The following is a 19,167-nucleotide window of genomic DNA, read 5'->3' as shown; positions in this document are numbered from 1 at the left end:
TATTTTTGTATCTTACTATGAGACTATGATTTATAGAATAGTGACATTATACATGTTGGAATATATTTTTATTTAACTAAAAGTCAAAGCAAAGTCATAATTGCCTAAAAATAGGTATTACGTCAAAACAATCAATGCTTTAATTGATATCTCTTCCACGAAAGAAAAACTAGAGGATAAAGCTCAAATACTTTTTTTTATTGTGATGACTGATGAATGCTAATTTTGTGAAATAATAAATTATATTTGGAATAATTTAAAATATGTAGAATAATAAATTTTATTAATTCTGAATTTTGCAATTAATAAGTATTAATGTTGAAAATAATAGTTATAGATTCAATAGCTATTAACTATATATTCCCAGACACTAACTAAAAATTCTATAAATAATAACTCTAAATACACTATGTTATAAATAATATAACTCATTTTATGAAACTCAATTCTATATATAATGACTAACAAAGGATTTTATAAATACTAAAAGCATCTCCAACCGTGGCTCCATATTTGGAGCCCAAAGACTCTAAATATGGAGCCAAAAATGGAGCAAGAGCCCGGTGCACTCCAATGCACTGGGCTCTATATATATTAAAATAATAATATAATATATATTATTATATTAGCTATTTTAAATTATTTAATAGGTCATCTTAGCATTATTATTTTTTAATAAAAAATATATGGTTAGAAAACTCTCATCGAGATCTTTAAAATAAGACTAATATTTAATAATTTTAAAAGTATTTTAAATTACTAATTTTTTAATTAAACGCATCGAAATTATATTACACGAAATAAACATCGAAATAAGCATTACATGTCATTAACTAAAAATATTAAAATTACATTACATAAAATAAGTAGAAATTAACCAAACATAATAAAAATAATAGATGTTTAATATTCTGGTAAGTCATCTCCGTAGCCACCTGTTCCGGTTCCGTAGCCAACGGTTCCGGTTTCGGTTTCATTTTTAATGTATTTCATATTTGATGTATTTCATATCTAATATATTTTAATATTAAATATTTATATTGGGAATAATTTTGAGTAATTAAATTTTAGGACACATAATTTATTAGACTCATTTTTATAAATAATAAAAATTTAAAATTTAAAATTTAAATTAACTAAAAAATAATTTAATATGACCCATTTTAAAGGTCTCGATGAGATCTTTCCAATTATATTATTTTTGTTAAAAACCGATTAGTAAAACTAATTATATACTCAGTTTAACTAACTAAATTATTTAATAAAGGATACAAATAGAATTAAAATTATTAAATATAATAATTATTGAGTAATTTTGGTATTTCAAAAGGTTGAAATGATAAATGGAGCCGGGCTCCATTTTCATGGTGGGGCTCCACTATTGCTAGCTCCAAATTTGGAGCTAGCTTTAAAGCCTCATAGGAGCTTAACCGGACTCTAAATTTAGATTTTGGAGCCCGGTTGGAGTTGCTCTAACTCTACACTACGGAATACAAATTCCTCTAACACAACTTGCAAAATACTATAGGAAAGTACACATGTCCTGCAACATAAAAATATATATTATCTAATACTTATAAATATGAGTTCTAAACAATAGATATAATGTATTAAAAAATATATTGATAAAATATATATATACAAATTTAAAACTTTAGGTGGAGAGTTTTACTTTAGTGTATGCTCATGATTGTATATTTTAGTAAATCTAAGAATAAATTATAAACAGCATATATTAGGAATATTAAAATATCTATGAAATTCAGAATTATAACTATCGAATTCATAAATATATATGGAATATAAAGCTAACATTTTACATAATCTAAAAATATAGAAAATGTCTTTAATTATGTTAACTCAGTTTATATGTAAAATCATAGACTATTACGGATCAGAGCTGGACCGATCCGAACGTAAGCAAATTATGAAATTTTAGCTAGTGGTAGCCTCATAAGATATGATTCTTATGACTTTAGTTTCATGTCAATCGAATTTTTGAATGAAAATATATAATTAAAATAGTAAAGTCAAAATGTGATAGAACGATAAATATTCGATTGCGGCAGTCGTTGAAGGGTGGCTGCTGAAGATGATGGTGGCTATGGGTTAGAGGTAGAATTATAGTTTATAACTTATATTTATTTATAGAAAAATAAATGATTATGATTAACTTAATTCTACTCTTAGATTATTTTACTCTTAATCCTAAGATAAACGTAAGAATAAAATAATTTCTCAATATTTAGATGCTTGGATGAATAAACAAAAAAGCCTAGCCCCTATATATATAAAGGTCGGGTACAATAAGTCATTCTCGAACTTAGTCCTAAAGACTTATACAACTCAAATTATGATTTGCCTTAAAGGTTTACATGACTTAATTAAATTTATCTTAGTGACTTACATGATTTAATTGAACTTGCCTTAATAGCTTACATGACTTAACTAGACTTGTTTTAAGGGCTTACATAAGTATGAACCAATTAAATATAAATAGACGATTCAACTTGAGTTGATTTAACCCACATAGTTGGATCATGATATGGGACGTCATATGTTACCAAAGGAGCCATGCCCTCGGATCAAAAATTATTTTTTCCCTCTGAACTTTGTTTTGTATCACTACGACTCTTTATTCTCTTGATTAAATTAAAAATAATAAATATTATTAATAGAAATAATAAAATAGCTTATATGGTTATGTTTCTGTAAAATTGTTAAATAAATATGTATATAGAGCTTAGTAATATAATATAAAAGTTTAGATGGATAAGATTTTTTTTAATTAAAACTAGTAACAATTTTAAACTAAAAATACATGAAATCTTTAATTTTGGATATAAAACGTAATCACTAAAATTTAGTCAAAAAGTTTAGGGAGAGAGGCATAATAATTCAAAATAAAGTTCAGCAGATAAAAGTGATTTTTATTCAGACTTCAAGCCCTGTTCACTTTTGAAATATTTTTTTTTCCCAATTTAAGAATATAACTCCTTATTCTAAAATAATAGCTAAACATTATAATAACACAATCATAGAATATAAATACTATTCATAAAAACTATATTTTGATATCGTAGGTACTAATCTAATTATTAATTTACTCTTAATTTGACTAGAAGTTTTTCTTGAATGTCTCATCATAATTTATTATTTTTTTATCTCTTTCAAACATTTTATCAAAATTTATCACTTATCTCTTATCTCTTTTAAATATTCCATCAATGTCTCATCATAATTCATCACTCTAATTATATATATCATATGATATGATATGTTTGTAATATAATGTTACTAAATATGATAGTATTATATTTAATTAGACATATGATAGTAAAGACAATGTAAGATAGGAGTTAGATGATATAAGTGATAGTTATATATGAATTGAGTTGTAGTAAAATTATATCTTTGTCTCTCACTATATGAGACAATGATTTATATAATAGTGACATTATGCATGTTAGGATATATTTTTACTAAACTGAGCTCTTGCTAGGGTGACAACCAGCTCACTAATCTCTCATATCTTTTACTTTGTACATCATAAAATCATATCCATAATCTAATGTTTATAATATTTTTTATTTTAGACTAAATATATAAAATTCAACTTAAACAATATAAATGTTATAATTTAATATTCCATGGAAATACGTATATTTTATAAAGTATTATTATTATTATTATTAAATATTATTTAAATATACTTATTTAAAGTATAATATTAATAAACCAATATGTTATCAAATTAAATATTTATTCAAAGATAAAATAATATATTTACTAGTATTAATCTAACTAGATCTTTCTTTTTCTGAATAGTAAAATAAAAAAATTTAGAAAAATAAATAAATATGTACAAGTTTACATATTTTAATATTATTAATGATCTCATATTTTAAGATAAAATATAAAATATATGTAATTTTTTAAATCACACATTAAATTTTATCTATTTTGTGATTCACACTCCGTCTTTAAAAATTTTATAATTAACGTTGACTCAATTACTAAAATAGTTACACTGCCCTCTAATCTCCTCGCTATTCTTCACCATCTTTCTTCATCTTCCTCGACCATCTCGTCTTGCATACATAGAATATATTAATATATTTATTGTTTATTCTATTAATCTTAAGGTATTTAAGTTTACATTTACTTTATATAACATTAAATATAATTATTATATCCTTATTTTAAAAAAAGTAAATATTAAAATAATTATTTGTAGAATAAATATGTAATAATAAATAAGAATTGCTTTTCACCTCTATTCTATGTATGCGAAGGAGTCCTAAATAGGGGCAAACTATTTATAACCATTATAAATTTCATAAGAGAAAAGGATACTTTTGTCATTATAAGAAAAGAATTGAGTGATTAAGTCCTTTCCCATAGTTTAGGGTTTATAGCTACCGCTGTATCACACATCGAAAACCCTCTCAGAAAGGTTGCTCTCTTCCAGGTAAGTGTCGCGTCCTCCACCTCGATGTGATCTCAACTTCGTTCATTTTTTATGATTTCCGTATTCTTATTATGATTGGTTTGAAGCCAAGGAGAAGTAAGAAAAGGATAATCCAAGGAGCTTCGCAGTAGTAGAAGAACCAATGAGGTATTGGATCTTATTTGTTGTCACTTTACAGAATCCTATTTTTATTATATTTCCGATTGATCTTTTTGTTGGTAGATCTGACTGTACGTAGTTACTTGCTAGGTATTGGCAGTTTAAAATAATGATTGACTGGAGAAGGAGCTGGCATTCCCTCTAAATTAACTATCTAGTTGAATTTACTAGCTTGATTGATTCCTAAAGAATGTATTAGTTGTCTATCTCATGATTTTATGGGTTATTGTTGCTATTGTGAAAGTAATAACGCTGATGGAGGCACATTTTGCAATCTGATTGGATTGCAACAATGACCTTATTGATTGATCCTGAAAGAATTTATTACTGATTAACTAATATGATTATTCAGATGCTCATAACTGTCTCACTACATACTTGTTTTCACTCTTTAAGTTGATAGCAAGCTTTGCCATCGTTTTCTTTTAATAAATATGATTTCTCTGACTAGGGATTTATTTAGGTTTAGCTTTCTTTAAAATGATGCCAAAACATGGTACTTATATTTCCACTGTCATTAGAATGTGAGTAACATGAAACATGATTATCATGTTTGTATTTTCTTTCATGGTAATTAATATGCTTCTTAATACCCTGTTTGGAATCTCCAAATTGGTGGAATCTAATTGATATGGAATTTCATGTTCTCCAAATTCGTTGTTTGGACAACTAAGTGATGAGATTTCAATGGATTTGAATGGATTTCAATACATGTTGTGAAATCTGATGATTTGAGGTTGGATTTGGATAGAATCTAGTTGCCACTTAAGTTACTTTTTTCAAATCTCAAAACTAACCCTGTAACCCTTATCTGGTTACATTCTTTTTATAGCCCATGGGTATAATAGAGAAAAGGAATGCAATGAAATGAATTCCTACCCCGTTCCAAACAACAAGAATAGATGAATTTCATTTCAATTTCATTATTTTTCCAAACAGCGGAATTCATTTCCAAATGAAATTAATTGAATTCTATCTGAATGAAGTCAAATGAATTATAGCTCTAATTGGTTCCAAACATATCCTAATTTTTCTGAAATGTTTTTGCTAGTCAGATGCGCCCTCACTGCTTATAGGAGTAGAAATTGAGGATATACTGCAGGAGTTTCAGTAGTTGAATAGAGTGGAACATTAATTCTAGTGGTTAAATGGCTGGTTTTTGTCTTTGTAGCAAGCTGCAGAGTGATGTGTTAAAAGAGGCTATCTCTCAGATTGCTAATGATTCTCGGGAGAAAAAGCGCAAGTTCACGGAGACCATCGAGTTGCAGATTGGGCTAAAAAATTATGACCCACAGAAGGATAAGCGTTTCAGTGGTTCTGTGAAGTTGCCTCATATTCCACGTCCAAAGATGAAGGTTTGCATGCTTGGCGATGCTCAACATGTGGGAGAGGTAATATGACTTGTAATTACATTAGCTGTTAAACTTTTTCTTTTATGCTAAGTTCTTATACTTCCTTTGTGAAGAACTGGACATTCATCGTTGCACCATATAAGACTGAATAAGAACAAAAGCACATTGTGTTTCGTTTGCTCTTCTATATGTCCAGTGTTGCAACAACTTCCTTTGTTGTATTCGTCCTAACATGAAGAGTATTCTGCCCATTAGATTATTTTATGTTGGTCGGGTTCCACTTCTTTATTTTCTTAAACCTTATGATAGAAGATGTGCAAGAATGAGAAATATGAGTTACCTTGTCCTTGTTGTCTTTTGTATGAGTCTGCTCAATCTGAAGGATAACTAATTGTAACTTTATAGATTTTGTTAATCATTCTTTGCATATACGTATATGATTTACAGAAAGAGCTCTGAGTTTTGCAGGCTGAGAAAATTGGATTGGATTACATGGACGTTGAAGGGCTTAAGAAAATGAACAAAAATAAGAAGCTGGTCAAGAAGCTTGCAAAAAAGTATCATGCCTTTCTGGCATCAGAGGCTATTATTAAGCAAATTCCTCGACTTCTTGGACCTGGTCTTAACAAGGCAGGCAAGAACCTCTTTTCCTTGGTTTTAGTTATAGTTGAGTAGTGATTTGACATTTCTCTTAGTTTTAATATAACGATTGTCAAGTAGAATGTTACTTGTTTGTCTAATTTATTTTGAAGTTGTAGTATGTTAGATTAAGCCTACTAAAAGTTAATCCATTATTGTGACTTGGATCTTACTTTAAATTCACGCCAATTAAATAAGCTTTCTCACCAATCTGCAACACATTGATTCACATTCTGTGTTGGAAATGATTTCTAGTTGTGATACTAATTTAAACCTGATATATGGGGATTTGTATTAATAATTGTCAATAGACTCCATTCTGAAGTTACTCATTCTTTTCTTAGAAGATAACAGAGCAGTGATATCATTCTTAATTATATGGATCTCGGTTCTCTTGGATCTAATTGTGATATTAATTTAAACTTGATATATAGGGATTCATATTAACAAGTTTCAATAGATTCCATTATGAAGTTACTCATTCTTTTCTTAGAGGATAATAAAGCAGTAACATTCTTAATTATATGTATCTCATTTCTCTTGAATCTATATTCTTCTTAATTTTTTTATTGTTTCAAGTATCAATTTTTCTCTAAAACCATATAGTATAATTTTTTCATTTGGTTCTAAGCTATTATATTTATCCTTAATAAACACTTTCTTTATAAATGTATAATCAATGATCACTTTCTTTATAAATGTATAATCAATGATCACTTTCTTTATAAATGTATAATCAATGATGGTTGTGTCGATCGACATGGGGTGTGCTAGTTGGCAATTACCATGCCGACAGCGTACAGGCACGTGGCACAAGGGGTGCTGTGCAACACCTCTCCTAGCAGCGATCTGCTCCTTGTCGAGCTTTCGTCGCCACCGACCTTGCCGCCGCCATTGCTCGTCGTGCTGGAGAGCTCCGTTGATGAAGGCGTTGTCGCGTCCCACGCGGGGATGCCTTCATCTCCGACAGCGAACGATGGCGGCGAGCGGCGATGACAAGGTCGAAGAGTGAAGCGTTGCTAGTCTCCCTCTTTTTCTCTCCCTCTCTTGCGGCACGGATATCCATGTGTATATAGATTTTAGGCTCACATATTGGCATGTCAACTGTCTCCCAATGGGTTTAGGGATACATGTCTTTTCAGTTGGCAATGCATAACCCTCACGAGCTCCATATTTTGTAACCAACAAACTTTACAACCTTGTGCATTTGTTAATTAGTTATTTGTCCTGAGCCGAAATCGCTAGTTTCATGTGTCTCATAGGTCAATATGTCCAATTTTGCACAAAGAAAATGAAAATTGTGAAAGGTGTTTAATTAAGAAGAGGATGGTTCGTACTTCTTGTTTAAATTAGGTTTAAGAGCTAGGTTCATGAGTCGAGCCAAGCTGGATTTTTTAGCTCAAAAGGTTAATCGAGCTGAGCCGAGCTAGAGTCAGCTCGCTTGAGCTCGACTCGAATAGGCTCGATATATAATATGTGAGATGATATATATATATATATATATATATATATATATATATATATATATATATATATATATATTGAAATAAATGTATAAATGTCATATAGCATAGTTGGCTAAAACAACTTCTATTAATCCAGCCGACTTGGGTTTAAATCTTATCCTATACCATTCATTCTCTATTTTTTTTCCATAGACTCTTAAATGTTTAGTCCCATAACGGAAATTGGGTAATGTAGATATGCCTTTATAATTATCTTTCCCTTTAAATGCAATGAAATTGGTTGCTAGATTAGCCTAATATAACACTTAGATTTTGGATGGAGCCGTTAGCCCACGTAAGCCCATTAGGCCCACGAGCCATCAAGTTGAGCTCGAGCTCAAGCTCAAGTTGAGCTGAGTTTTTCCACCTCTTGAGCGGAGCCGAGCTGGGCCCAACCCAGCTCATTTACACCAGCTAATTATGCTATTGGGTCATAGATTACTTCGAGGGCTTGCTTGGTTAGATGGAATAATGCCTTTATTTCGGAATAAAGCCTATTATTGTGGAATAAACATGTCAAACACGGGATAGGGTTTTGGAATAGGAAAATGGAATAAACACCTCTTATTTTGGATATTAATTTTTTTTGGAATAACTCACCCCACTTATTCCAAAATCTAAATAACACATTTGCCTCTTGATAATATATTGGAATATGGTGATATATTATGGTTTAGATTCAAGTTGAACAATGTACTTTGACTATAATATAATATTTGTAGTAAAAATATTTTGATATAAGATGCCTATTTATGATGCTATTTGTGATGATATTTATATTATGTAAATTGTGATGAATTAATAAAACATTTTTTGGGCAAAGAATTGTAAAAATAACCATGTGAAGATAATAGAATAGTTGTTAAATAAAATTTATATTTAATTTTAAATCTATTTCCTATCTTTCTTAATAAAAAAAGAAATAACAAATGTTTACTTACATTAACGTACTAAAGGACAATAAGTTCAGTTTGATCATTTTTATTCATTGTTTCAATTATTACAACTAAATACTAACTTACCTCATATTTTTATTCCAGCGCTAATCCCTTTTTTTGCACCCGAATATCAAATTGTAACTGGGGTATTTTTTTCCTAAATGAGTTCTTATTTTATTCAATTCTAATTTTTCTTTATTCCGCCACCAAACAAGCTCCTATATAATTTTTTTGGTATAATGCACTATTAAAATTTCTATATATGCTCTATGTAAAGGCCCAAATACAAAGAATGAAGGTACGACAACGCTTTTTAAAGGCCAAAGGCTAGGTTGGTAGGTAGGACTTCGATTCTTTCTTGCTTTTTTGATCTATGGAACCTTGTGGATCATTTTTCTTGCCCTAAGATGATCCTTGACCATTCTATGAGAGCTAGACCATGAAATTAGGGAATTTTCTGAGGGTAGACCACGAAATCAGGGAATCTTAGCACACTCAAGGAAAGCCTAAGCTCGGGATGAGATCGTGTTGGATTAACTCCGACTCGACACGCTATTAAACCCTATTCGGATCGGATTCGGGTAAAAAATTCTTACCCGACTCGGATATATTTATGGGTAGAATTTTTGAAAACAAATTTGGATACGGATTCAAATATAGGTAAAAAACTTGGATACAAATATAGGTCGGATAAGAATTTTTGGATATAGATATCAAATATCTGTTTATCCGCATAATTTTTGAATGATTTACAATTTTTAGTTTGCTTATATAAATAGTAAATATTTATATTGTTATTAATGATGTGTTCTATATTGTTTATAGAGATTGATTTTGCTAAACTTATATGTATTTGACATGTAAATAAATTTTTTTTGAAACTCAATATTTTGTGTTAATTGTCTCCAAAAGAAATGTCGTAATTCGTTTAAAATTCATTTTGCATCCATTTAAGAGCTGATCCTCTATCCGAAAATTATCCGATTCATATACGAAAATTATCCATATCCATTAGTTAGAATATGGTTTTAAGTTTTGCTATTCGCCCAATATCTGTATCTGAACTAAAAATATAGATCCGGATATAGGTTGAGTACTATTCGATCTGTTTTCACCCTAATTAGATATGATAGCAAGATAGGCCCTTAAGAGAGTGAGATTACTGCCTTGTTGTATCCCTATTCCCAATTTCACGGAATCCTCCAATTGTGGAATCATACTGCAAGAAAAAATCTTTGGGACCAAAAGAGTTGTGATATGAACTGTTATATGAAATGCAATTGCTCGATGAGGATCCTTCGATTTTTTTTGAGGAATTTCAAATATTACCCTTATATGGTATAGAATTAGTTTTAATTTTTTATATATTAAAAATGCTAGACTGCTAAGACACCTGGATATGCGTTTGTATACCGCCTAAGCGCTATGCAGTATGGTGACCACCTGCATTCTATGGGTGCGTTTCAAAACATTGGTTCCCATCCTATGTGAAGTAAATTTTATGTAGTAATAGTGTTCTCATCTTGTATTCTTTCAGGGCATCTTTTGTGGTCTGCATTTTAACCATTTCAATCATCATTTTGATGACCTATTTTGTTATATTATTTGAAACATAGGCAAGTTCCCTACATTAGTTTCGCATCAGGAATCATTAGAGGCCAAGGTCAATGAGACCAAGGCAATGGTGAAGTTTCAATTAAAGAAGGTTCTCTGCATGGGAGTTGCTGTTGGGAATTGCGCAATGGAGGAGAAACAGATCCAGCAAAATGTGCAGCTCAGTGTCAACTTCCTCGTGTCTTTGCTGAAAAAGAATTGGCAAAATGTAAGTTTGGTTCATCTTTCAGTTCATTATGATTTCTGGTAGGTACAACATAGTTGCTTGAATCAGATTTTTACCCCTTAGTGTGCTGTAGGTTAGTGACGCACAGAGCGATTGGGATGCTTTTTGGTATTATTACTTTGATATAATTTCTTCATGTTTTTATTAATTTATATTTAACCAATTCATGGTTGTTCCGGAGGCAAAAAGAAAAAGGGAACTATGACTATCTTGTATTAGACCAATTGGATACTTCACTATGAGTTTCCATTGAGATTATACAAGCTGGAAGGTCACTTTCATGATTCATTTGCATTCCCTTTTCATCGTAATGGCTTTCAATAATCAATATTTGACTTGTTTTCCAAAGTTCTCACCAGATTGTCATTTGCTGTAAAAAAAAGAAAGAATTTTCCTTTTTGAAGGGGATAATGCTGATTTGGTTCGTGATCCTAATTCCTCTTTCAGTATATATGAGTTCTAAGTTTTCATTTTAATTGTTTAGATTTTTCTCATATCCAAATCTAACTTGGCCGTGCCTATGAAGTTTTTTATAACATACAGTGAATCGAAAGTTAAACTGATATTGTTCCTCTAGTCAAAATTTCTCTTTTGAAATCCTGGGCACTTGCGCAACTTTAGATTAGTATAACTTGTTTTTTTGTGACTATCTCTGTTTGTTAACATGGAATATTCCATGAATATACCTAACTTTGTTTTCAATGATCCAGGTAAGATGCTTGTACCTGAAGAGCACTATGGGCAAGCCATATCGTGTGTTTTAAGAAGCTCTGTTCCATTTGATAGTTTCAAGAGTTCAGAGGAACACTCGAGCTGCTTATTTTGACTGTGTTGAGGGTGTTTGGTCATTTTTCGTGTGTCAAAATTTCTTTTCATCAAATGTCAGAGATTGTGTAGTTTATTTTTCTGCTTCTGGACTTGTTCAATTTTATCAATTTCTTCACATCTGCCTATTAGTATAATACCATGGCATATCAAACCGGGCAGCATTTACCAGTGAAATATGTGATCATATTTTCAGATGGAGTATATTAGTTTTAAGAGTTAAATATATTTTATCTTCACGTACTTATGTTTAAAATTATTTTATTTTTATATATTTTAAAAAGTTTTGAATTAGTTATTATATTTACAACTAAAGGGAGGTTCCCTTATATATTTTTCTCTCTTTAAAGAATATTTATATGTTTTCTTCTCTTGTTTTTCCACCAATGAGGTTTCTAGGTTATGCTAACTAGCCAACTATATCCTAAGTATTATTAAACTTCGGTTTTTATGAAGTTTAGGTAAGTTGTATCTTCAAAGACAATGAAGATGTGTTAAACAAAATTTAGATTAAATTTTTTTTATTTTAGTCGTAAGTACAAGTAGATTAATTTTAAGTATATAAATATAGGAGGGTAAAATATATTTAACCATAGTTTTAACTTTCTGAATGAAAAATACTTTGCCCACAAATATTTTATTTGTAATGAAATATAACACAAATTAGATAATTTTGTTAAAATATCAAAATATAATTAAAAAAGCAAGTTAAGATAGTTTCTTTTATGATGGTTTAAAAGCCAAGTAGGCGTGATTGTAAGCAAATACAAACTTTGCAACATAAAACCAATATATCTTATCATTTTAAACGTTTTTTTAGAATAAAAAACTTTACACTTTGCTTAGAAATGAAATAATATAATATTTGTTATGCAATTAAAATATGTTAGCTACTGATGTTTAATCTAATACAACAATTGTAATGATTATGAGTTTTCTAAATTTGCCAAAAAAATGAATTAACAATGATGACATCAAAGTGCAACCTCTTTTAACCACTCATTTTGGAATTTGGATGCAATTGTCACAAAAGACAAGTGGTTGTTTAAGATACTCATAACTCGTCTCCAAAAAGTATTCTGAAAGCAATCCAAGAACAAATGCCTTAGGTAACAGGGTGGGGAGCTTTCTGATACAAACTTTAGTCACAATTTGAACGTTCCAAATGATCCAATTGCAGATCAACTGAGCAGGGAGCAGATGGGCAGGAAAGCATGATAATAGAGCAGGCCATAACCATACCATTATGGTTATCAATCTAGAATCATTCATCATGGATCAAATTAATGTGTAAGGGGATAGCAAGAATAATATCAGAAAAAAAATAATTCATAGGATTGAACCACAAATTTAAGCGCTCATGATTTCATACACCATTGCAAATAAGTTCAATGATTCTTTTAGCACATAGATTACAATCCACATTTCATATATATTAAGAGGTGCTACTTTGTTTTAATATAAGGAAGATGGGGAAAAATTGGTTTTCTTAGTTGTGAAGGATGAAATGTGGATCCATGTAGAGGTTAGGTGAAGGTTTAGAATTATTTATTATTATTTTTTTTTTAAATTTTGCAAACCAGAAATACTTTTTACGTTAAGCGAATGAATGACTTTAAGTGCACTAGAATAAAGACGTTTAAACTTTTAGGGGTTGTTTAGTTGGATGCATTTCTAGGTGCTCAATATATATATATGCAGTATTGAACTCAAAAATTATTATTTGGTTTAGAGCACCCAACCCAAAATATAGCATCTTAAAAATACTTAATTAGATGGATGTAACGTTTTGACACCAACATGACCGAAGTGGATGTTAAAAGACTTCATCTGGCTAAGCTTTCACTTCTATCTCTTAATATCAAAACCTAATTATTTTCATCCCCAAGCTCAATGCATCTCACTTCTCCCGTTTTCATCACAACTCCAATCCATCTCTCATCTCTTCTCATTTCTACCGGACTGTTCTTCTTCGTCGCTGCATCGCTCACTCTCACCCCCCTTTATGGCTATGATAAGTGTTGTCGTCCACTTGAATCTTTTGTTTAATTAAAGAGAAGGGAAGAACTTAGTCATTTGTGTATTATTTATTTTGCTTTTATTTGCTTTATTGGCTCTTATAATCTCTATTTAACTACTTTGATGGGTGGTGGTGGTGGTGATGATGTTGGAGAGTAGTGGGTTTGGTGGGATTAGTGTTAGTGGTGGTGCTGAGTAGTGAGATTTGGGTACTTGTATTTTATTTTGTTTCTTTTTATTTTCTCTTCTCTTCTTGTGCATAATTTATTTGTTTACCTGAAGTCAGTCCAGTATATATCCTTTCTCATGTTTGATGATATTAATTTATCTACAAAAGAGTTGCAAGATTTGAATCTTTAGTGTTTACTCTGAATACTCTACTACTTTTTCCATTGGATTTTTGTTGGACTTCATACATGAATAATTTCTTTTTTGACTTTATAAAGCATGAGATTAGATTTAAAATCATTAGAATTATATAGCTGAAGCAAAAGAAATATGCTAGAAATTTGAAAGAAACATTCAATACCATTTAAGGCATAGGGTGGGATGAGAAGGAGAAAAAAAATATACAGTAATAAATTATATATATATATATATACATAAATTATTAGTTTTAAAATTTACTTACTTTTATGTGATGCTTATCTTATAATGTAATATCTTAATGTATATGAAATAGTAAAGATGAGACTTTATTTAACAAGCTTATTGAAGATTATGATTTGTTAGCTATTTTTTGTGACAATATTTATGTCATCAATCTACTTGGTGGAGGATTAGAGAGCCAATTAATGATGAACCTATTGGAATCCCTTCAAGACCTAATGAAACTTGTGATGAAAAATTACATAGCATGGAAAATGAATCGATACAATCCGACTTCTCCAGGAAGGGCAAGAATTTGAAGAGATTTACATATGCTAAAATAGATGTAATGAAAAATATCTCAACATAAAAGGGCTTATATTAGTAGAGTACAAATCTCCAAAGTAATTTATAGCTATTTTATATTACAATCTTCTTTTTTTATGGAGTAGTATGTGTTTTATATTATTAGATAGTAAAAAAATTTATGAGAATTTATATAATTATAATGTTCAAAATAATATTATGAAATACAACCAACCAAATACTTGTTTACCAAATATATTATTATGAAATACAACAAACCAAATATGTGTTTAATAAATATAATATTATGAAATATAATTAACTAAGCAATTCATTTATTTCTTTAGATATAATATCTAGAGAAACATTATTTCTTAATACATATGTACTTCTAAATATAAGAAACTAAACAACCCTCAGCACTTTTAAAGATGCTTAAAATTTAAGCAATTTTATAATAAGTCTCCAGTTTATCGTTACACTGAACACTTTCTCTTATATGGGAAAATAAAACTCTAAAAATATAAATAGTTTAGACCGATTATTAAAACAATAAAAAATCTCTATAGATAGCCCATCTCAAGCTATTGGAAGTTTGAGCTGTAAGCCTAAAGAAAAAGTAAAATGACTTAAAACACTATTATGCAACATACCTATTGTAATATAATTCAATTGGATTTGGTCAAAATTGGTTAAGTAGGATTTTCTTTTTTTCTCCATTTTTTTCTCTAATTAGTTGAATAGTCAAAAACTCAAAATTGAGATTCTCAATTCAAATTACAAACCTGATAACGAAAAAAAAAAATCAGGAAAATAAGTCATCGAAATATATTATATCAAGCCAAAGGCACAAAAAAGATATTAGAAAGCACACAACCTGGGTAACAGCATAGACACAAAGAGTGTATGTTTAGTTGCTCTTTTGCGACTATTGTAAATTTGGGCATGCGTAATTTGTGGAGCTCTATAAGAAAGCTGCAACGAGAATTATAGACATAAATACTAATAGGAATTTTTACAAATTATATCATATATTTTACTTATTTTATGATTCAACCCCATCTTTGAGGATTTTGTAATTTTTACAAATCATATCCTATATTTTACTTATTTTATAATTTTATTTAATATCCTAACGCTATTTTGAGTAACTAACGTCGACCAAGTTATTAAAATACCCTCACTATTCGCTCTCATTTTTCATATCCCTCCGCCATCTTCCCCACCTATGTTACGATCCGACCACATGAGTTAAGTCGAGTCAAGTTAGTTACTTAGCTTTATCTTACTATTTTGAATTTCAAATAAATCGGATAATTCGCATGTGGATTAGATCCGCTAGGGATTTTACTCCTATAAATAAGAGTGGACATGTGTTGATAAGGAGATTGAATGTAATTGAATGGAATGTAATGAATCTGAGTTTAGCCAAGTTATTATTTTCATTCTTATTTTTTATCGTAACCGTTAGATCGTTTTATCTTTCTAGTAGTAGATCATAGTCGTAGAAGTATTTCGATCTTCCAAACCTTAGCCGCCACCTTTCTCCAGCAGCCACCCTACTATACGGCCGTCCGCCACCCTTCGATGACTGCCGCATCATCGCGTATTTACCGTTCTGCCCTCTCTGATCTATCTCCACTATTTTATTTTTAATTTTAATTTTGACCTCCGATTTAGGTGAAACTATAGTCATTAGAATCCTAACTCATGAAGCTACCTCCATCTAAATTTTCAATTTTCTTACGTCCAGATCAATCCACATCGATCTAGATCTAGTTCGTAATAACCTACCTCCTCCACCATCGCCACCTTTCCTAATTTCCCCCCTCCTCCCTCTACTTCTTTTCTTCTTTTCTTCTCCTTCTTCATCTTCATCTTCTTCTTCTTCTTCCTTTTCTTTGGAAAGAGAAAAGAGGGTAAAGAAGACATATATAATTTATGTATTTATAAATTATTTTATATATTATAATAGAATATTTCTTTTCTAGTATCGTCTAAGTTAACCCAAGGTGTTGAAAGAGAATTATAGAAAAAAAATGAGAGATCTAGTTAAAAAATTATCAAAGATGAGATATGAATCACAAAATAAGTAAAATATAGGGTGTGATTTATAAAAAATCTCTATACTAATAACACCATTAATAGTTTATCCATAGTAAGGGGAAGAATAATATAGATAAGAGGCAAACAAAGAGATATGCAACAATAAAGAGGATTAAAAAAACTTTCACTCTCCAAATCCAAAGGCAACCCAACAGAAGACAATAAAACTCTTACGACTCTCAAACCACCATCACCTCTTCACTTATAGAGCCCATATCCCTTATGTTAGAACCAACAAGGAAAAAAATGGCAGTGCTCGAGCTCCTAAGGAAGGGGGAATTTCTCATTAGACTCTGACACCGCAACAAACTTGAATATGAGGAAAAAAAGGAGAAAAGGAGTGGAGGGAAAAGCTAGAGAGACCTCATAGGAGAGGAGAAAAATCTCTCCCCTCCTCCTAGCTAGAGTGGCTAGGGAGCATGAGCATATAGGGAGGTCGACATTGTGGTGATGCATGGAAGATCTCTCACAAGGTGGGAGGAGAAATGAAGCCCTAGTGCTTTGCTAGGGCCAATAATTTGTAGAAATAAAGGAGCTTAGAAGTCCAATTTCTTCATTCGGTCAATTTGCATTACCTCTGAATTCTAATAGAATTAGACCTTAGCCACATTTTATCTAATAGATCATGATCCCGTAGACTAATATAAGTTAGATAAAGAGGCTAGTCCTTTCTAATATATATATTGGATAACTAGTTCAATCTTTTCAAAACAGATCATAAAAGATTTAAACTATGCGCATATAATGCTCAAGTAGAAAATTAATTAAATAGCAACCACAATATCTACATGGGTAATCAGATTCATAATATTTGTCATAGTTTGATAGAACTCAATCACCATGCGACATCGGTGGAAAAGCTAACTCAAATCCATCTTGGAGCCAAATTACAATTAGACCAAATTGAATTCTAAATAGTGATAGGCTAAATTAACAATGATAGACTAAATCAATCGAATCATTCAATCATGCAAACCATGTTATTGGTCAAAACTAGTAAATCAATGTAATTATAAACCATAAACAGTACTTCATGAATAGTAAATCAACTCGATTAGGTTTGAGATGCTAATTTAAATTAGTCTAAATACCAAATAATAAGGTATTTGGTACTTAGACTAATTTAATTTAATTTGACAATATCCAACTCTTGTTGGAACAAAAGAGTTAATAATTTCATATTACCACATTGTAACATTAGTTATGCCATCAAATTTGTGCTATCATCTTCTTCTTTGTCTAGTAGATTTTGAAGATGAAAATATAAGATGTATATTGGATTTGTTGCCTTCTATTTTGTATTTCTTTTATTGGGTGGGCGAGGAGGGAATAAGAGAATAAGAGATATGATTTATCCTACTACCCAAATTACCATAATTTTAGCAAGACATATATGTAACAAAATTCATGTCACAGATAACCAATTACTCTACAACTCAAGACACCAATGTTCATGTTTTGGTTCTTCTGGTTCAACTTCTAGCAAGAACCAACTCTACATAGTGCAAGCCACGCCATAGAGAAATGGAATTAGTGACCTTAGTAAGTAAAAATACAACCTAATACTTCGTTTATCCTTCACATTATTACTCTCTTTCTCTCTCTCTCTCTCTCTCATTGTGATCTGATTGTTTACCCTTGGTATCAAAAGGGTGGCCCACCTGGGCCAGGTGGACCTGGAGGCCCACCAAAAAGTGGGCCACAGCATTCTTGTAGCAAGCAACAGCAGCAGAGGAAGTAGAAACTGTCAACAAGAAAAAAGAAAAAGAAAGAAAAGAGAAACTCATGTTAGTTCCTCAAAATGATAGCAAATTCCAATCAAATTGCAGTAAGATGTATGCAATATATACAAATGATTCATGCAAACAAGCTAAATAAGATGCAATAAAGAACTACATACAAATATCAAATTTATAAGAACCATACTCGTAAGTATAAAGAGAATTCCAAGGAGTATGCACACAAAAGGCCCTCATTTAAGCACCAAATTTAAGAAGAAACCACACAAGATTGTTAAAACAAATTACTGGGTCAAATGAAACTAAGGTTCAAAGAGAACAAACCATGATGGAAAGAATCCACCAAATCCAGGTCCCCAGAATGGCCCTCCAGGTCCAGGTCCCCAGAATGGTCCTCCAGGTCCAGGCCCAAAGCCAGGAGGACCTCCAGGTAGAGGAGCCCAGCCAGGTCCTCCAGGTCCTCCAGGTCCCATTCTAGCTTCCAACACACTACTAACCAGAAAGAAGAAAGCAAGGAGAAGAGGAACTCGGTGAACAAATTGCTTTCAAGTTTCATCTATCCTTGTGAATATTTATATGCCTTTGTGGACAAGCACCACACGATTCATGGCTGTGCATGAATAGCACTACCATTCTACACCATCCAAAGCCTAGCTGCTGTTCTACAACTAACATTCAAC

The 19,167-nt window shown here is 30.8% G+C and overlaps 1 protein-coding gene and 1 long non-coding RNA gene across 2 annotated transcripts; one reads left to right on the top strand and one right to left on the bottom strand.

Moving 5' to 3' along the window:
• The first annotated feature begins 4,393 nt into the window (after positions 1-4,393).
• On the top strand, positions 4,394-11,906 carry LOC140790679 (large ribosomal subunit protein uL1-like). Its single transcript, XM_073140870.1, has 6 exons — positions 4,394-4,471; positions 4,558-4,618; positions 5,802-6,021; positions 6,451-6,616; positions 10,681-10,886; positions 11,615-11,906. Exons 2-6 carry the CDS (start codon positions 4,614-4,616, stop codon positions 11,666-11,668), a joined length of 651 nt encoding a protein of 216 aa, XP_072996971.1. The 5' UTR covers positions 4,394-4,471; positions 4,558-4,613; the 3' UTR covers positions 11,669-11,906.
• A 6,236-nt stretch (positions 11,907-18,142) lies between these two features.
• On the bottom strand, positions 18,143-19,036 carry LOC140790045 (uncharacterized). Its single transcript, XR_012109307.1, has 2 exons — positions 18,812-19,036; positions 18,143-18,492 (listed from the first exon to the last, which is right to left on the bottom strand). It is a non-coding gene; the product is annotated as an uncharacterized lncRNA (long non-coding RNA).
• Between the last annotated feature and the right edge of the window lie 131 nt (positions 19,037-19,167).

This window comes from Typha latifolia, chromosome 6 (genome assembly GCF_019914945.1).
Source record: "Typha latifolia isolate L0001 chromosome 6, TyphaL0001v2, whole genome shotgun sequence".
Lineage (NCBI taxonomy): Eukaryota > Viridiplantae > Streptophyta > Magnoliopsida > Poales > Typhaceae > Typha > Typha latifolia.
The sequence above is the reverse complement of the archived record's forward strand: the minus strand, read 5'-3'. Positions and strand labels throughout refer to the sequence as shown.

Bases quoted from the DNA above. Each gene is read 5' to 3' on its own strand.
- LOC140790679 (XM_073140870.1), top strand. The intron at 6,617-10,680 runs GCAAGAACCTCT...TTTGAAACATAG, and splicing joins ACCTGGTCTTAACAAGGCAG to GCAAGTTCCCTACATTAGTT. The intron at 10,887-11,614 runs GTAAGTTTGGTT...TCAATGATCCAG, and splicing joins TGAAAAAGAATTGGCAAAAT to GTAAGATGCTTGTACCTGAA.